The 17,376-nt window shown below is 41.9% G+C and overlaps 1 protein-coding gene across 1 annotated transcript in view; it reads left to right on the top strand.

The window, feature by feature from the left end:
* The window catches only part of epha8 (EPH receptor A8), a 125,815-nt gene that overhangs the window by 24,104 nt on the left and 84,335 nt on the right, over nucleotides 1-17,376 (top strand). The window contains exon 2 of the mRNA XM_022744817.1: nucleotides 7,173-7,237. Coding sequence (XP_022600538.1) covers nucleotides 7,173-7,237 — 65 coding nt within the window. The remainder of the gene's footprint in view (nucleotides 1-7,172; nucleotides 7,238-17,376) is intronic.

Here is a 17,376-nt window from a genome sequence, read left to right as displayed (position 1 = left end):
TGAGACACTTGGTGTAGAATAATGGGTGCACTTCTTTCTTTGAAATGTATGGCCGTGTCTTTTCAGGTGGAAATGAGGTTTAAAGCATCTGCTCTATTCTGCCATATTCTTCCCCCTTTCTATGTGTGTGTGTGTGTGTGTGTGTGTGTGTGCGTGCGTGTGTGTGTGTGTGTGCGTGTGTGTGTGTGTGTGTGTGTGCGTGTGTGTGCACGCGTGTGTGTTGTTGTCGGCTGTATGGAGTCACTGCAGGCGCTGCAGACAAACTCCACTTCCTCCTAGACAGACCATAATTCTTCTGTGTTGACTTCAGACACACACGCTCTCCCTTTCAGCCCGCCATGACCGCTGCTGGAGAAAGAGAGTGTGTTTGTGTGTATGTGTGTATGTGTGCGCGTCACTGCGTTTCAAAAGCATTGGCGGGCCTGGCTGATTTGATACATGCCCGAGACATGAATGCTAGGCCGCAGGCGTCCACACACTTGCTAACCTACTGGCCAGATTGAGTTGCGGGGCGAAGGGGGGTGAATAGGGGCGGGGGGGGGGAGGGGGGGGGAAAAGTAATGGCAGAGGAAAGTTGACCACCGCCCTGGGAAATATGTGGCGTGTCTCTGAGCGAGCGAAAACAAGCTCTCAAGTCGGCGGGCAGCTTTTTCATTTGGCGCTCTCCACGATGTGGAGAAGTGCAGGGTAGAGAGGGTGAGGGAGGTGGAGGTGGGGGTGCCGGGGATGCAGGGAGGAGGGCTGGTATTGGTGGTTTGTGTTTCTGTTATGAACAGAATGCTGTGAAACGGGAGCAAACTCAATTTCAAGCCCAGAGTCCTCGAGGAGAAACACTTAACTCCACCCGCCTCCACCTCCAAATGAAGACTTTAACCTCTTCACTGCAGCAGAGTTTTGTTACTTCACTGTAAAGCTTCTTCTCATCAGGGTGTCCTGAACATCAAGCCTCCTCTTCATCGGTCATGTGACTTCACTGTGTAGAATTCTTTTAGCTCCCTCTCACAACAACCCATACAGAAATACGGTATGTCCCTTTATCAAGAGTGATGTTGCCATATACGTCACCTATACAGCGACATATTATTGTAACATGTATACATATATAAATATATAAGTTAATAACATATGTGAAATACCCACAGTAAAATTTGTATATATACAAATATTAAAAAACATCTATATGGTGAATTTTTATATGGTATAACATATTGTGACCATATATGGTAATGATATATATTTAATTTACATATGCAAGTTTAGTAAAACATCGATATAAACATTCTATATGCTTATATTTATTTTTTGTTTTTTTATATTTATGAATTTCTCATTCATTTTAAACATGTCTATCCTCCCATTCTGGGAAAGTGGTCCCAGACTTTTGGAGGTGGGACACAGAGAGAAAGAGAACTGGTCCTCACTTGTGTTTTATTCACACAGCTCCTGTCACATTAAAGTAAGGAACGAGTCATTCCACTAAACCGTTTTCTCTTGTATACAAGTCATAATTCAGACAACTAGAGCAAATTAGATAAATGACTCCCACAACCTTCAAAGACAGGAATTTCTCATTAGAGTGGAAATTATATTAAGACCACAGGGAATGGCTGGTGAATCATCACATGGTCCGCTGTGGCGATAACACACCACCTCACATGTTGTCGGATTCAGGGAGGGACATATATTTGTCTTTTTCTTCTTTTTTTTTTAATAATAACAGTATAGCCGAGTGAAATTCCCCCAGTATATTGAAGAATTATTAAATCCACTTGCACCAGTACACTGCTTTCATTATGTCACTTTGGTGGGCTGATGAAGAGCACTCAGAGGAGTGTAATTGGCGGCATCCATTTGTGACCTTGGCTATAGTGCGAGGGGCCACCGCATCATCAATACGAGACGACGGGATGTCGGTGGCCTGAGGGAGGGAGAGGCGGAGAGAAGGCTGGTGGATGGGGGAGGGATGGATGGAGGGATGAGAGGATGGTGGCACTGCCATCTGTCTGTGTGTTCTGACCCACTGCTCTCCTCAGCGGCCCAGTGCCCAAATTAGGAGAAGTGACACACCAGCTAATTGCAACATGTGAGTGTGTGTGTGTGTGTGTGTGTGTTTGTGTGAGAAGCAACAGTCTTTGCACAGAGAATTTAGAAGATCATGAGGCTCCACTTGGCAGGATTTTGTATGGAAAAATACTCCCGTCTTATTAGCCTAAATCATGAAGTGGAGCTGCAGCAGACAAGAGTGCTCTATCCCCATTACGACATTTTACACCCATCCCATTTACCTCCATGAATTATCAGTGATGACACTTCCTGACTCAAAGGAAGCAACATATTGAGACTTAAGAGCGAAACATAAAACTATCCAAAACAGCAGCAACGAAGCACTTTTTAGGGCGTTTTCACACCTAAAGTTGGTTTGCTCTGGTCCGATCCACTTGATGAGTTTGTAAACCTGTAGCATTTTCCCCTTGGTTCGGTTTGCTTTCACAGAGAGAAAAATTAAAGTGAACCAAAATGCATCATCACTGCTCTTACCGGTCAGCTTGTCTGGCTGGAGCAGGAACGTAAACACAGGAAGCAGGTTGCAGGAACCGTTGGGCTCAAACTTGTGAGTTCCCCTGCTGGTGGGGTCGGATCAGGTTCAGAACTCTTTCACACCAAAAACGAACCGCTCCAGAGTTTGTTTAGGACCGGACCGAGACCACCTCGAAAGGGTCTTGGTGCAATTGTTTTGATCCACACCGGAGTGCGATTACTGTTTTCACACCTGCCCAAACCAATCGTGCCAAGGGGGAAAACAGACCAGGGTTTGGTTTAACTAGACTAAACAGCACAGGTGTAAAAACACAATAAGTGTTGGACTAACCCAGCTTAAATATATGGTTGTTCAACACAAGAATCCAGTGTGCAATTATCTGTCACATTAAAAGAGTTATCTTGCTATTGAAGTTCATTAGTTTCAGGAATGGCTGACTTCTGCTATTTTGAGCCACCAAAGAGACTGACTTCCTGGAATAGTTTTAATAAAGTGATCTGCAAAATCAGTGATATTTTGGACATCATTTGTGTTAAAGCCCTGTCAGCCCACACAGGTATTTTCAGTTATTGTGGCTAATTAGATTCTTTTTAAAGACTGTTGGGCAAGTTGGGCAGAGCTACACTGAGAGTTTGTTAAAGTTTCCAAACTTTTAGCTCTTAAAGCTACATTCATTTGTATTTTATATATTAACAGAATTATCAGTTCTGCAGTGGCTGGTCCACCACTTCAGGCTGAAATAGCAATTGGATGGATTACCAGCTGATTATAGACATTCATATCATAACTGTAGTTCAATCAGGAGATACTTCATTCTGTCTGAGTCTTTGGCGATTATACCCTATTGTGATGTTATCATATTTGGAAAAGCGGTGAGGCTGTGTGAAGTATAGGAAACATCCCGGGGTCTAGACACTGGTGGTGGTGATGGGAAGAAGAGAATGCTGGAGATCTGGATGTGATGAGGAGTGAACTCACTGGATGTGAAGACTGGAGGGAGACAGTGTGGAGGAGAGTCGCAGCAATACACACTGAAATGATAGCTGAGAGCTGAAGAGGGGAGAACAGATATTAAAGTTTGACAGTGACAACGCTATTGGCTGGTTGAGATTGTGGCGAAATCTGATTACCGAAAACATCTGAAGTCAGATGTCAATTGCAAGAAGTGGGGTGAGAGACATGAGAGAATTGTGAACGAAAGAGGCATAGAGATTGAATCCACCCGATTGGACTTGTGCTGAGCTTCATTCCCTGAATGTTCCCTGAATTTTGTCTTTAGCACCATCATCAGGTCAGAATTTCTATTTGCAGGTATTTTGTTTTTGACCAAAACGAATGGCATTCCCATCAGATTTGGTTGTACTTTGTGGTTAGTGCTAATTGGCAAATGTTAGCATGCTAACAAACTAAACTAAATTAATGAACATAGTAAACTTACTTGCGAAACATCAGGTTAAGTTAACAACCAAAACAAAGCTATAAGACTTGTGGGTATTGCATTCAACTCTACTTGGGTGTTGTTGCCTCATGTTTACCAGATATATCAGTAACTACTTGCTAACACATTAGTCGAAGCAATTTTTAAGGCAATAATACGTTCTGTAATTCTTCTACTCCCTAGTGGCCAAAAAGGTATTAGTCCAGCATTAAAAGAATAATAATGGTGTTTGTTGTCCCAACCGACAGGTGCAATAAAAGTTTTCCAAAAAGTTAAGCAGAAGTGAAAACACAGTTTTAATGCAGCAAATGTAACTTGTCACAACCCGTACAGTTGGTTGGGTTATTCTGGTTTTGATCAAGTTTAGTGGTGCTGTTTTCTCTCTTCTTTAGCCATTATAGCTACTTATCAGCTATTAAAAAATTAAAAATTAAAAGTAACCTAATAATTTCATTCTTGCCAGTGGACTATGAAGCACCTACAAAACTGTGCATATTCAGAGCATGTGATGTCTAACATTTCTTGAACTTTCAGTGTGCACATTTTCTAAATTACCAGAGTGATGCAAGATAATCTCTGAGTGTTTATCTCATCAATATGAGGAAAAAGTACATCGGGACGTGAACTTGGCCAGCTGAGGGGGAGGAGGTCAGGCCTTGCAGTTCACTTCCTGCTTCAAAACAAAAACGTTGCAGATTGTAGGTTTAACATGCAAGTAGAGACAAGGAAGAGAGCAAGTGTCGGATAGAGGGATGAAGGATGAGAGACGGGAAGCTAAGTGTGAAGTGTTTTGTTAAAATCATTCTAATGTGAGGAACATCACTTGGCTGCCTGACAAGCAGCCCTGGGGGCAGAGATCATATTAGGTGTTGAAGGGGAAACACACTCACACATACACACATACACACACACACCTGTTAGAGTGGAAGATATGGACACTGCCAGTGGGCAGAAATAGTGGTTCTTCATCCATTTTTTTCCCCACATCTGTTCATCCTTCTTGTAATATCACTCAAAGGTAAAGGTGAGTTCAGACAGGATGTGAACTGATCTTTAAATGTGGTAACATTACATACTTAGAGTAGTTAATGGAAAGATGTAAGTGGGCTTAAACAGATGCAAAGCTCCAGGCAGCGAGGACACATCTGTGTGAGTTAGAATTGTTATAACTAAGCTAAAATTTGTGCTTACCGTGGGAATTTGTGATTCTAATACATAAAACACAGAGAAAAGAAGAAAGGGAGAAAATGGCAAAAAAACAGGAAGAACTAGAGAGTTTGGAGTTCAATCAGACAAGCAAACTGGCAGTCAGCATGTCTAGCAGTCAGCTCGCAAAGTAGTCTGTATATTGCCAGCTAGCACCATCTGTATTGGCACATTTTAGCACACATTTACACAATGACTGTCTGTGTTTACCATAAAACTTTTATTTCAGTTATAATACCAGTATAATCAAGCCAATGATAAGCTAAGCTAACAATGCTAACCGTCAGCCATTTTTTTACTTAATTTGTACTCTTGAACAAAATAAATGATTCAAAAATGCCCAAAACAATTAGATGGCAGTGAAATATTTAATAATTCATATTCTATAATGCAGTGAATATTAACAAAAATGTACCTGGCAAATAGCCCACAAATTATATGGGAGGAGTTCATAAATAGAGACAATAAGAAAATGGAGAGAAACTGGGGGAAAATAACAGAAAGAAATTGAATTTCTGTTCTGAGATCTGTGGCTGAGCTGAACACGAACAGCCACAAAGTATGGTCAGTATGTAACTGGTTTGCTGGCTTAAGTTAACCAGTCGATCGTCCATATTGACTGTTTGGGATGAATATACATGGGCTGCACAGACATTCGCCAGACAAGTGAGAGAATATCAAGATGTTTGCCGTTAGAGGAAATATCAGAGACTCAGACTCTTGTTCGAACCTCAGTCAGACCCAGACTCAGATGAGAAGTCTGTTGAGACCAGAACCAGAGACTGGCAAACATATCAGAAGGGTTAGCACAGTTAGCATAATTTATTTGTTTATCTTGTTTGTTAGCTTGTAACTGGCAGTGGTTGACACAGTGGTAGTGGTTGTGCTAATGCTAACTCTCTCTCTCTGGCCTGACAAGGTTTCAGGTTTTTTTAGCCCCGCCCCCTGTCCCCACAAGTTCACAGGATTGGTTCCTTAGGTTTGTGACGTATGAAACCTTGGCTGTCTGAATTTGTTTTTATTAGACTGTCATTGGTTCACTGCAGTTCCAAGGTGGAAATATTCAGTCATGGTGTTGATGGCTGATTTTGCTCATGATGTCTTGTATTATATAAAAAAACACCATATGGACATGTTAACAAGGTTAGAAACTTGATTTTTGGAGGGGGTCTTTAATACCGTAGTTGTAGATTGTAGTGATATATTTTAAAATAACGTGTCTGACATGTAGCATGACAAATTAAATCCCACGACTTCATACAGAGATGAGAAGAAAAAACTGGACTTATAGTTTCCTGGTGAGTTCCTAGATCAGGCTGAGCTGAACATGCACACTAGTAAACTACAGTCAATTTGTTAGCTAGCAACAGCTAAATTTTGGTTTGGTTGTTCGGAATGAATAAAGGTGTTAGTAATTTTTTCTTGCATATTTTGTTAATTTATTATATGTTATGTTCTTTTGTACCCAACTTGTGATGTAATGAATGCTTATATGTAGATCTGTTATTTATAACTTCAAAAGAAGGAGAAAAAAAAGGCTCAACACAGCAGTGATTGAGTTGCAGTCAGACTGGTGACCTTGACTTCGACCTTTCATATTGAAATCAACAGTTTATTTTATATTATATTATAATATATAGACTTCCAGCTTGTTGCTGCTGAGATTGTTTTTCACACTGCACATTTACCTTGTTTCCTGTTCTATTCTGAGCCTGGACCACTGAGGTCTTGGCTCCAAGGCGCTACGAGGGTGAGCCAGGTCAAGGTGACATCACACACTGTGACACCCGGCTCAGAGTTGCCGTTACGAAAGTGCTTCCTCATCAGTCACACCTGTCAGACAGTTGTATGTGTGTATAAGCGTGACTCTGTCGAGTGCCAGTGTGCACAGAGGATGGTGATGAAGGGCAGTATGGACGGGGCAAAAAAAAAACCAATCATTTAAAGTTCATCACTTACCTTTCTTGTTGTTTTGTTCTTTCTCTGCAGTGAATCTACTGGACACCACGACGATCACTGGAGACTGGGGCTGGCTAACGTATCCGTCGCACGGGGTAAGGTGTAATAATGTAACACAAAACTTTCACACGATAGCAATGCAGTAAATATGCATATTATATCAGCTTCATAAACATCTAGTCAGCATCGGCATGTTTACCAGGTAATCCTCTTTGTATCTCTGTGAAATCCCAACTGTACAAATTTCCACCACAAAGCGACACCTGTTACAAAGGTTTTCCTATTTTTATCCCATCTGAAGGAGTGTGAGGCGGTGAATCACCAGTTGAGGGGGAGCCAGTGCTTATTAAATGGAGATGGTTGTAGCGCCGTCACCATGGGCTAATTACATGTTCGTCAGTTGCAGCCAGACAACTACACGCAATGCTCAGCTAATTCCAACATCAGCTTCGACATCACTTTCAGCCCCCACCACATATTGGCAGCAAGGTGCACATCACAGAAGGGGGGGAACTCACAGCCATCCAGGGGGAGGACAACCCGGCCTGGGGTGGAGGGAAGAGGGAGAGAGATGAAAGAGAGCGAACGAGGTGACGGCGAGGGCACGGCGTCGCTACATTAGCATATTGTAATGCCACATGATGACGCCTGGGGTGATGAATTAGGACTCCAGCCGTGATCTTTATAGCAGCGAGATGCCACCGTGTCCCTGACTCCCCCAGCTGTCAGTGGAGTGGTAGAAACATTTAACTCACCTCCGGCCCACACAACAGAAGGCGGCGTGATTGAACAGCGGCCAGGAGGAACAGATGGATTGTCTTTCAAGTCCTGAGAAAAGAGGTGGAAGAATTGGATTAGAGTTTTGAGCGAAATGACTCCTTCTGTGTAAAATCAGCGTGAGAAGTGAATCTGCTGCGTCCTGACAGGCCCGTGTTATAACATCTAGATTACATAAACTCAGCCTGTAGTTTTTTATTTAATTGGTTCAATATGCCAGAAATATTCACTCTTGACTTGATGAGAGATGTTTTTTAAGCCTTAGCTCCTGTTTGATTGAGTGGATTAAGTGCTGGGGCTCAGCGTTGTGGCATTATGGTTAGATTATATAAGGTGTGTATCTTGTGCTGAATGGAAAGGATCTCAGGGACAAGCTGTATGATGATTTGTACTCATGGTGTACATCTACACGGGAGAATTGAATGTACTGTTGCGTTTTAGGGTGCAGATGACGGTTCATGTGAACTACTTAGTTACTGGACTGTGTCTGAAGCTCTCAGCTTTCAGGAGCTTTCACTGCAGTCTGATTTTTTTTAATTGCCTCAGGTGTGGACTCTGTTGAGGGCTGAGGTGCATCAGCATTTCTTTGAGCTCCATTTAAAATTTAAAGCTGCTATTTCTATAGCTGTGCAGAAAATTCAAAGCCAGAGAGCATGTTGTATTACTATGACAACAAAGCTGGCATAATAATAAAGGTTATTAATACTGATATTTAATATTTAACTGTAATATAAAATGTGAAGTTTTTCACCAGTTTTTTTGGCTGGACTGGCCACTGGCTAATGTTATATCTGCAAATGTCTGTGACCGACAGACTGAGTGACTGAGTGGTAGAGTTGAGTAATAAAAATTACACCATTGGTCTGCTGAGTGTTGGAACTTTCCCATTGGCCATTGCTCTTTCGAAATTATTTATTGCAAACAGTCTCTATAACATCATCAGGGGGTGTTTACAGTGGATCCACAAGAGTTTTCAACTCCCACATTTCCTCAAATAGAGACGGGGACCTTTATTTACCTCAACTACAGAGGGTAACAGGTTAAAGTTACTGCATTAACTGTTAATACAAACTCAACACTTCCTGTAAGCATTTCAAAGCCCTCTAGCATTTTAGTGGACAGAAACCCTTTATTTCTTAACAGGGCTTTTATTGCTGTGCTGTAGTAAGTCTATTGTCTAATTTCGGGTTGTGCCGGCCCACTGGGATTTCTCACGGTGCTCCTGATATACAGTCCAATTGTGGCACAAATGATAGAGCAAACAACAATAAAATCCGAAAAAAGTAAAGGATCTGCATACCATCACTGTTTATTTTTGTTGTCAAATGAAATATACAAGTAGTCTAACAGTTTAATGATGCCTACTCATCATTATACTTGTTACTGAATTACAGCACATTCACCAAGCCCTCCCTTGACTCTGAAAACAGTCTCAATTCTATATGGCATTAACTAAACAATGCTGACATGACTGCATCGCATCATTTCGGCAGATTTGTCAGCTGCAAATTCATGCTGCCAATCTCCTGTTCTACCACATCCCAGAGGTAGTCTACTGGATTCAGGTCTGGAGACTGGGGAGGCCACTGCAGTACCAATATGAGGAGACTTTTGCTTTCAGACATGGTGCATTGTCATGCTGGAAGTAACCATTAGATTATGGTAGATAGATGACATGGTCAGCTACAGTACTCAAATGGGCTGCGACATTCAAACCATGACTGATTGGTGTTAAAGGGGCAAAGTGTGCCAAGAAAACATTCCCCCATAACATTACATCACACCACCACCGGCAGCTTGGACTGTTGACACAAGGCAGGTTGATTCATGCTGCTGAAGCCAAATTTTGACCCGACCATCTGCTGCCTCAGCAGAAATCCAGATTCATCAGAGCAGGCTACGTTTTTCAGTCTTCAACTGTCCAGTGTTGGTGAGTCTGTGTCCACTGCAGCCTCAGGTTTCTGTTCTTGGTGACAGGAAGTGGAACCTGACGTGGTCTTCTGCTGCCGTGGTCCATCCTCCCCAGGTTTGGACGTTTGGTTTATTCTGAAGCTTTTCTGCTCACCACTGTTGTAAAGAGTGGTTATCTAAGTGACTGTGGCCTTTCTGTCAGCTCCAAAGAGTATTTCCATTCTCCTCTGACCTCGCTCATCAACATGAGCTGCTGCTCACTGGATGTTTTTTTGTTTTTTGCATCATTCTGAGTAAAAACTCTAGAGATTGTTGTGCATGAAAATGCCAGTTTCAGAAATGTTCAAACCAGTCGTCACATCAGCAATCATGACAGAGTCATTGTCACTAAGATCACATTTTTCTCCTCATTCTGATGTTTGATGTAAACATCAGCTGAAGCTCCCAAACTTTACCTGCAGGAGCACTTCTGCCACATGATTGGCTGATTGGATAATTACATGAGTAAGCAGGTGTTTCTAATAATATTCTCAGTGGATGTACATCTGTGTTGAGACAAATAAATAAAACCACTCATAACATGAACTGCAATGTACAGGGTCTGACAAAAGGAACCCACAGACAAAAATGATATATACACATACACCAAGTGTAAAACGTATAAGGTCTATGAATTGAAATTAAAAGTACTTGTAATTAAAAGTACTTCTTATAAATAGTTGCAAAATATTTCTGAAAACCAAAATTCATATGGAAATCCCAAAGCTTTCTTGGGGTTTCCCTTTAATATTATAATATTTCTTGTTAAGTGTGTGGATTCAATCCTCTGTTGTGAAAGAGTTGGCCAAATCTCTCAGAAATGTTGATGCTTTTTTTTTAGCCACTAACAGGATTAACTCTAAATATCTTCTACAATGTAAATTCAAACACAGTCAAGGTCACAGAGTTTGAAAGGTCAGATCACAGGACAAGAAAATCAACTTCTTTGATTTTTACAGCATTAACATAAAAATGACATCTCATTTTTCATGTTATGTAATGTCCTCTTGGGCAAACTATAGTATATCCTATTCCACCTCTTAAGAAGAATTAACTTAAATCATGTTATATCAAATTCTTAAATTATAATTTTGAAAGTCGTGCACACTGTTGTGTGTGTTATGATATAATGGTAAGTATTCTCAAAGTGATGTTTTGAGGGCAAATGATTTACTGTGAAAAGAAGTTGCAAAGCACCAAACAGTTTAATGTATGGTTACGGTAAACCTGGTCTCGAGAGAAACTGCCAAATACCTCTGGACAGTGTCTGCAGACAGCCTGACACCAGCAGCATTTACAGCATTTGGTACCTTCAGTGTACACATTACTGTACAGCTCAACAGGGCATCACTGCTCACACACTGAATTGAGATTCCTTACATTGTGTCCACTGACAGTTACAGACTGTGTTTTGTGTTACTGAGTTATTTTTTGTTTGTTACACTGTGTTTGATAGAAAGAGCTCGGTTTGCTCGGTGCTTGGTGGAGTACATCATAACAGTGAAGGAGCTGCTCTCCTCCAAGTGGGAGGTTTGATTTACTCGGAGAACTAAGTGCCACTGTAGACTGGGTATGTTCTGAGCTTGATAATGATGCATTCAAAATGAATCTTCAGCAGAGCTATCAGAGCAGCAGCAGCAGCAGCAGCAGCATTTTATTGCTGCAGGTCTGCTTCTGCTTTCAGTGTTTTCAGCCACACTCGGTGGAAACCAGAAAAGTACCAATGTCTGATGGTTTGAATGCCCTCGTTTGCACCGCTACAGACAACATTTTCAGTGCTTTTTCTCCAGAATAAACTGGCTGTATTCTTCAACTTAAAGTTGAGAGTAAGTTCACAGTAAAAGACCATGATGGTGACGAAAACCAGTGACTTTACATGAGGTTTTAGCAATCTGAGTGAAACAGATCAAATGGTCTTTTTTAGTACAAAATTGTTTGTTTTCCTTGCTCAGCTGTGGCTAAAGGTTGCAGGGTATCTGCAGGTCCTGAAAAGTGTTTTTTTTTTGTGGGGGGGGGGGGGGGGGGGGGGGTGATATGCAGCAAAGGGCCACAGACCAAACCCAAACCAGGGCCGCTGCGGCAAGGACCAAGCCCAAATGGTACGCGCTGCACCAGGTGAGCCACCAGGGCACGCCAACTAAATTAAATTAAATTTATGTGGTATTAAAAAACTCTTACATCTAAATAAACTTTGCAGAAACCTTCCTGGTAGTCACATACCAGTGATAAACACAATGGTTTTTGTCTTTCAAATTAATGGGCCAGACAGGCTCTAGACAGGGGGGTCTGACACCGTCTAGGTCCAAGAGCACAAGCTAGCAAAATTAATTGATTTTAAAACCAAAACAATGAACTGAAAGACACTAAAACAACCCGTGGAGCTGCAGGGAACTGCGGAGTGGGGAAATCGTTTTCAGTGGGTCTGTAACAACAATATACACCTCCAACATTCGGGATTTGATCGAGTGTAAATATAAAAATATGGATTTCGTTTTGTCTGATCTCTTCGTGGAATTATCACAGCGACCAATAACGCTTAACATTCATGGCTTGTGAATGTTATATTGAAATAGCCTTTTAAAAAAAGTCTAAATCTTTTCTTTTTCAGAGAGACACTATTCATAATGAGAGTGATATTCAAGGTGCCTCAGACAGTGTATTGAGTGTCTGTTAAGTGTGCGAGAAAGAGAGCCAGAGAGAAAAACATTGCTGAAAGCTCATGGGCTCTTTGATAAATGGATGTTTTGACAGTTTCTTATTCTCTCACACTCTTTCACATTCACACATACAGCAAACGTACTGTATAAGGTCATTTTTAGCCACCCTGACAGTTTACAGTGTTATGAATGTGCCGTGCCAGCAGCATCGGTTTTTGAGCTGCCCTCTGCATCGGGGCAGAAGCCGCTCTTTGATGGTCTTAGGTCGAGAAAATACAACTGCCTCGAAAGGGAAAGATTTCTGCCGTTATCGTTTGTTGCCGAGAGTGACTTTGTGTTCGATTCACAAAGCGGCTGAGCAGTTTGGATTCTGCACTATCATGTGAAATGTAGTGTTACATCACACATACTTAAAACTCAGCTCTGCCGTTATCTCGCAGTTTTCAATAATGCTATTTTTACATCGAAGAGGTGACACGCACGTCACTGTGAGCGAGTGAGCGAGGCAAAGGTGAGAGGTAGAGAGAGAGAGGAACAGATAGAGAGGTAGCCCACAGGGAATACAAGAGGAATAAGTGTCAAGTCCACGCTGGAGGAAGATGGATTAAAACTGTCAGGGTGTAGTTTCCTGAATGTGGAGTCATTTTCAGACGGAGGAGCAGGGGTCAGATATTTCCACAATGCGGCTCCAGCAACTGTTTATTTTTATTCTCGCCACATGAATTCCCTTTGCATTTAAGTCAAAGGTTTGTGTTTGATATAACTTGGCAAAACATTTTTTTATTGCTGTGGCTCAGGAGGTAGAGCAATGTCATCCACAAATCTGAAGGTCAGCGGTTCGATTCCTGACTCCTCCAGTCCGCATGTGTTGTCCCCAAAGAGTTTCCGGTGGTTTTGGTTTTTTAATGGGATTTGTTGACAGTAAGAGAAATATAGAGTAAAAGGAAATAACTGAAAAAGCCTTAAATGAGAGAAAGAAACAGAGCACTGAGGTGTAACCTTGTACCCTTACAAAGAGAGAGGGGGCAATGTTGCGGCCAGATTAAGATGTTTCCAGGAATATAGCATAGATGGAAGATTGTCAGCTTGCACTCACCATTCAGTCAATGGTGTGTGTGTATGCGTGTGTGTGTGTCTGTGGGGAGTGGGTGGGGGGGGGGTTAGGTCTTTATTAGCACCCTGACCTCTCCCTCTTTGTGAGTCTCGTTTAGATGACATCATGACAGATCACGTCTTCGACTCGAGGGGCTTCTTTCCATCCAATTTATTCAGGCAGTGGTTAGCCCACGGGCTGTCCCAGGAGCATCTTTCTCTGTTTTTCTCTCTTACTCTGTCTCTCTCTCTCTCTCTCACACACACACACACACACACACACACTCTGTCTCTCTCTCTCACTTCCTCTCGGAGCTTGTCAGATGGGGCAGGAAGACTTCATTATCCTCCAGTCCGATCTATGTTGGCCATGACAGGTTCATCCACCGGCCACCTCACAATCGATACAGCTGACAGTACAGTGTGTGTGTGTGTGTGTGTGTGTGTGTGTGTGTGTGTGTGTGTGTGTGTGTGTGCGATGATTAACGTGGTCTGTGGAAGCCATGATGTGGATGAGCAAGTGATGAGCTGAGGTGTCAAAAGCCCACATACTGCAGACATTACTAACTCCAACTCCTTGTTACTTCTCTGACTCTGTCACAGTAACACACACACACACATACATGTTTTTTTTTTTTGCATACTGCTATCTGCACTATCTGACAGTACCTTCCACTGCTGGTTGTTAAAGAAGACCATGCAGGTGCTACAGTGTAGAAGAGCTGGATGTGAATATATTCATTTCTATTTTGTTTTCCAAGTACAAATACTGTTTTAAAATCTGAATTTAAATTCATCCGTTCATGTCATAACCTTGACATAATATTTACCTCATGTCGTGACAGTAATAGATTAACAGACATATAGACCGAGGCCTCAGCATGTCGCCCCTTTATTCATCTGTTCCATTTCTGGTTTGTTTCTTAACTACCCGTCACGATCCACTGTAGATGAGTTGGGAATACACATTCACATAAACCACATGGCCTGACGACAGCACGTCCACCACAGACAGCAAATAATAAAGTGACGATGTCTGCAGCAGAGTTAGCTACAGCGTTAACTAGTTAACAGCCAGCTCAACTAGCTCCCTTTGTGTTGCAGCATCCCCTTCTATGGCAACTAACTTCAAGTGCACTGATGCTTAACTAGCTCAGTCGATGATGCGTATCATTAAGTGATAAGCGCTATTTGAATAAGTCACAAATGATCACTGAACCAGCTGTTTGATAGCTTTTTGGTTGGTTGATCTGGAAGCTGATTTATGAGCATGAAAGAAAATACAACTTTATTTATTTTATTGATAGTAATATTTTGGAATAATCAACCTGTTACACAATAATAATCCCATGTCATGGAAAACTGGACTGATCTTGTTAATATCTGATTCATGTTAGATGGGTTTGAAAACGAGCTTTACTTTTAAACAAGTATGGAAAAACTTTGCATTGATCATACAACTATACATAGCTCTGCATCCATATCATAGTCCTGCATATTATAATCATGTAACTAGAATTATCACCTAACAGTCATCTGGACCAAGAGACACTGATACTGTGTTATAACAAAGGATTAGAACTTTATTTTTCACATTAACGTTTCCTTTTGAAAGACATTTGGTAACAGCACCCTACGTAATTACTTACTTATTATGTAAAAAAAATTAGCCCATATGTCATCTGTCCCCAAACTCTGTCCCAATTCAGAGGTCACATCTTTCGGAGGACACAGTCTACGAAGGTGTGGCCTTTGTAGCCGTTGTAGACCGTGAAATGAGACGGTCTGGTCTACAGAGGATTCTCGCTTTCCGTCACCAGCTGTGCCCGCTGTGTAATTGTGCCAGAAAGTGCCACTCCTGTTGCCCAGCAACTTTGACGACATGTAACTTTTTCTCACAAAAACCTTTGGTTTTAAGGCCCTTGGTTTGTGGTTTGCCCTTTCGGCAAATCACAGGATTATCACACAGGAGAGCGGTGTTTGATTACCATGTGAAAGTAGCAGTTAATGTTGTTTCTTTTATCTATGTACACATTGCTATTATTGTAACCGTGACAACAGGGATTGTCTAATGTTAAGAAAGTACTTATTTTAACCCAAATAATCTTTTCCTAAACATAACCACATAGTTTTTGTGACTAAACCTAACTAAGCCATGACCCTTTATAATTGTAACCATGGTGACAAAGGTCTGGTAAGCCACTGCGGTACACTCTCTGTGTTTATCATTGTAACCATGACATTCAAGGTCCAGTACACCTGCCGCTGTAGGGGCGCTATTTCAGGAGACACTGCTTTGGGTCGTATCAGAGGGTTGGAACAAATGACCTGTATGGTTGTTGAGGTTGGAGGAGTTGCAGCCTTTTTCTTACATCTCTGTCACATCATGTTGTTGACCCCCACTCTGTAATTATTTCTGTCTTATATTGTGTCAGTTTACAGGAGGAGTGAACTCATCCAGATGTTTTCTCACAGTGGGAGTTTTCACTCTCCTTTGACTTTAGCCAGCAAGGTTGAGAAGAACACTGACCATCAGCACTGATTGTTTTTCCTTATCATTTCACACACACGGTTTGATTTGGATTTTCTAAGGAGGAGAGGATGCAATTTAAAGTTTTGGAGGTGAAAGACAAAAGTAATATAACAATTGGTTACAAAGCAAACACAGAGGTACTGCTATACATACAGAAAGTGTCTTTGATATAACTTTATGCTTTATCTTACTTTAAAAATTCTTTTCAAACTCAATTGATCAGAGCTTATTTAACATATTCCTAATTTTGATCATTTTAAGTAATAGATTATGAATTCTTCAACCTAGAAATCAAACTTTATGTGTTTCACTGAACTCTATTCTCACTTAAATGAGGGCTGTGAAGTTGTGAATGACTCTTTTGAATGAGAAGCCCAACAACTTTTTGGTGACATTTTTCTCTGGGTGTCTTTCTGCCGCTATCAGCAGCACCATCCCCCAGGTCCCTGATTACACACTTGCTCAACACACCCTCGGCCGGTCTTTGAACTTCCTCCGCTGCCCTCTCAGTGACTGTCCGCTGCAGTGTAATTGGCCGTACAACCTCCCATGAGACAGCGGCATGGCCGACACAGCACAGCTGCTGCTGGCCGGTGGTGGTGCTCACACACCTCTGCAGCTGCTCTTTGGAAATATCTCACTTAATAAACAGGCCAGGTGAAGGGAAAGATGTGCTGCAGGTGCTGGATCACTCAAGGGTTTTGATGTAGCATCTGAAAGTGCCACAATGGTTTGTGTGTGTGTGTGTGTGTGTGTGTGTGTGTGTGTGTGTGAGTGCATGCAGGTTGGTAGATGATAGGATCAGTACAGAGATGGACCATCTTGATTTCGAAAGATCTTGTGCCAAAGCCTCCCCAAAGGAAACAGAAGCCGGCGTGATCCAGCTTTCCTGATCGCTGCTTCAGACCTCAGCAGGGAAACTGCCCAGGTGTTTGAGTGAGAGATTTGAGGCAGACAGACCACCTCAGCCACGTCAGGGTTTGACAGACAGCTCCATTCTGCTGTCAGCTTTAACCGGCACAGCGGGGATGATCTGTTTGGAATGAAATGATCTTAAATGGGCCTCAAGTGAGGAGCCTTTGTAGCTTCTGTGAGTCTTATAGAGACCTGTGCACTGTTGAACCAGCTACAGTTTGTAGGTTCCCATGTATTCTTACTTTCTCTTTATCTGGATCTCTGCTCTTCTTTTTCCCTCTTCTTTTATGTTGGTGAGGAACAAATTCCA

The sequence above is a fragment of the Seriola dumerili genome, unplaced genomic scaffold (genome assembly GCF_002260705.1).
Source record: "Seriola dumerili isolate Sdu_G_001 unplaced genomic scaffold, Sdu_1.0 BDQW01000088.1, whole genome shotgun sequence".
Taxonomy (NCBI): Eukaryota; Metazoa; Chordata; class Actinopteri; order Carangiformes; family Carangidae; genus Seriola; species Seriola dumerili.
This window is presented reverse-complemented; position numbering and strand designations above follow the sequence as displayed.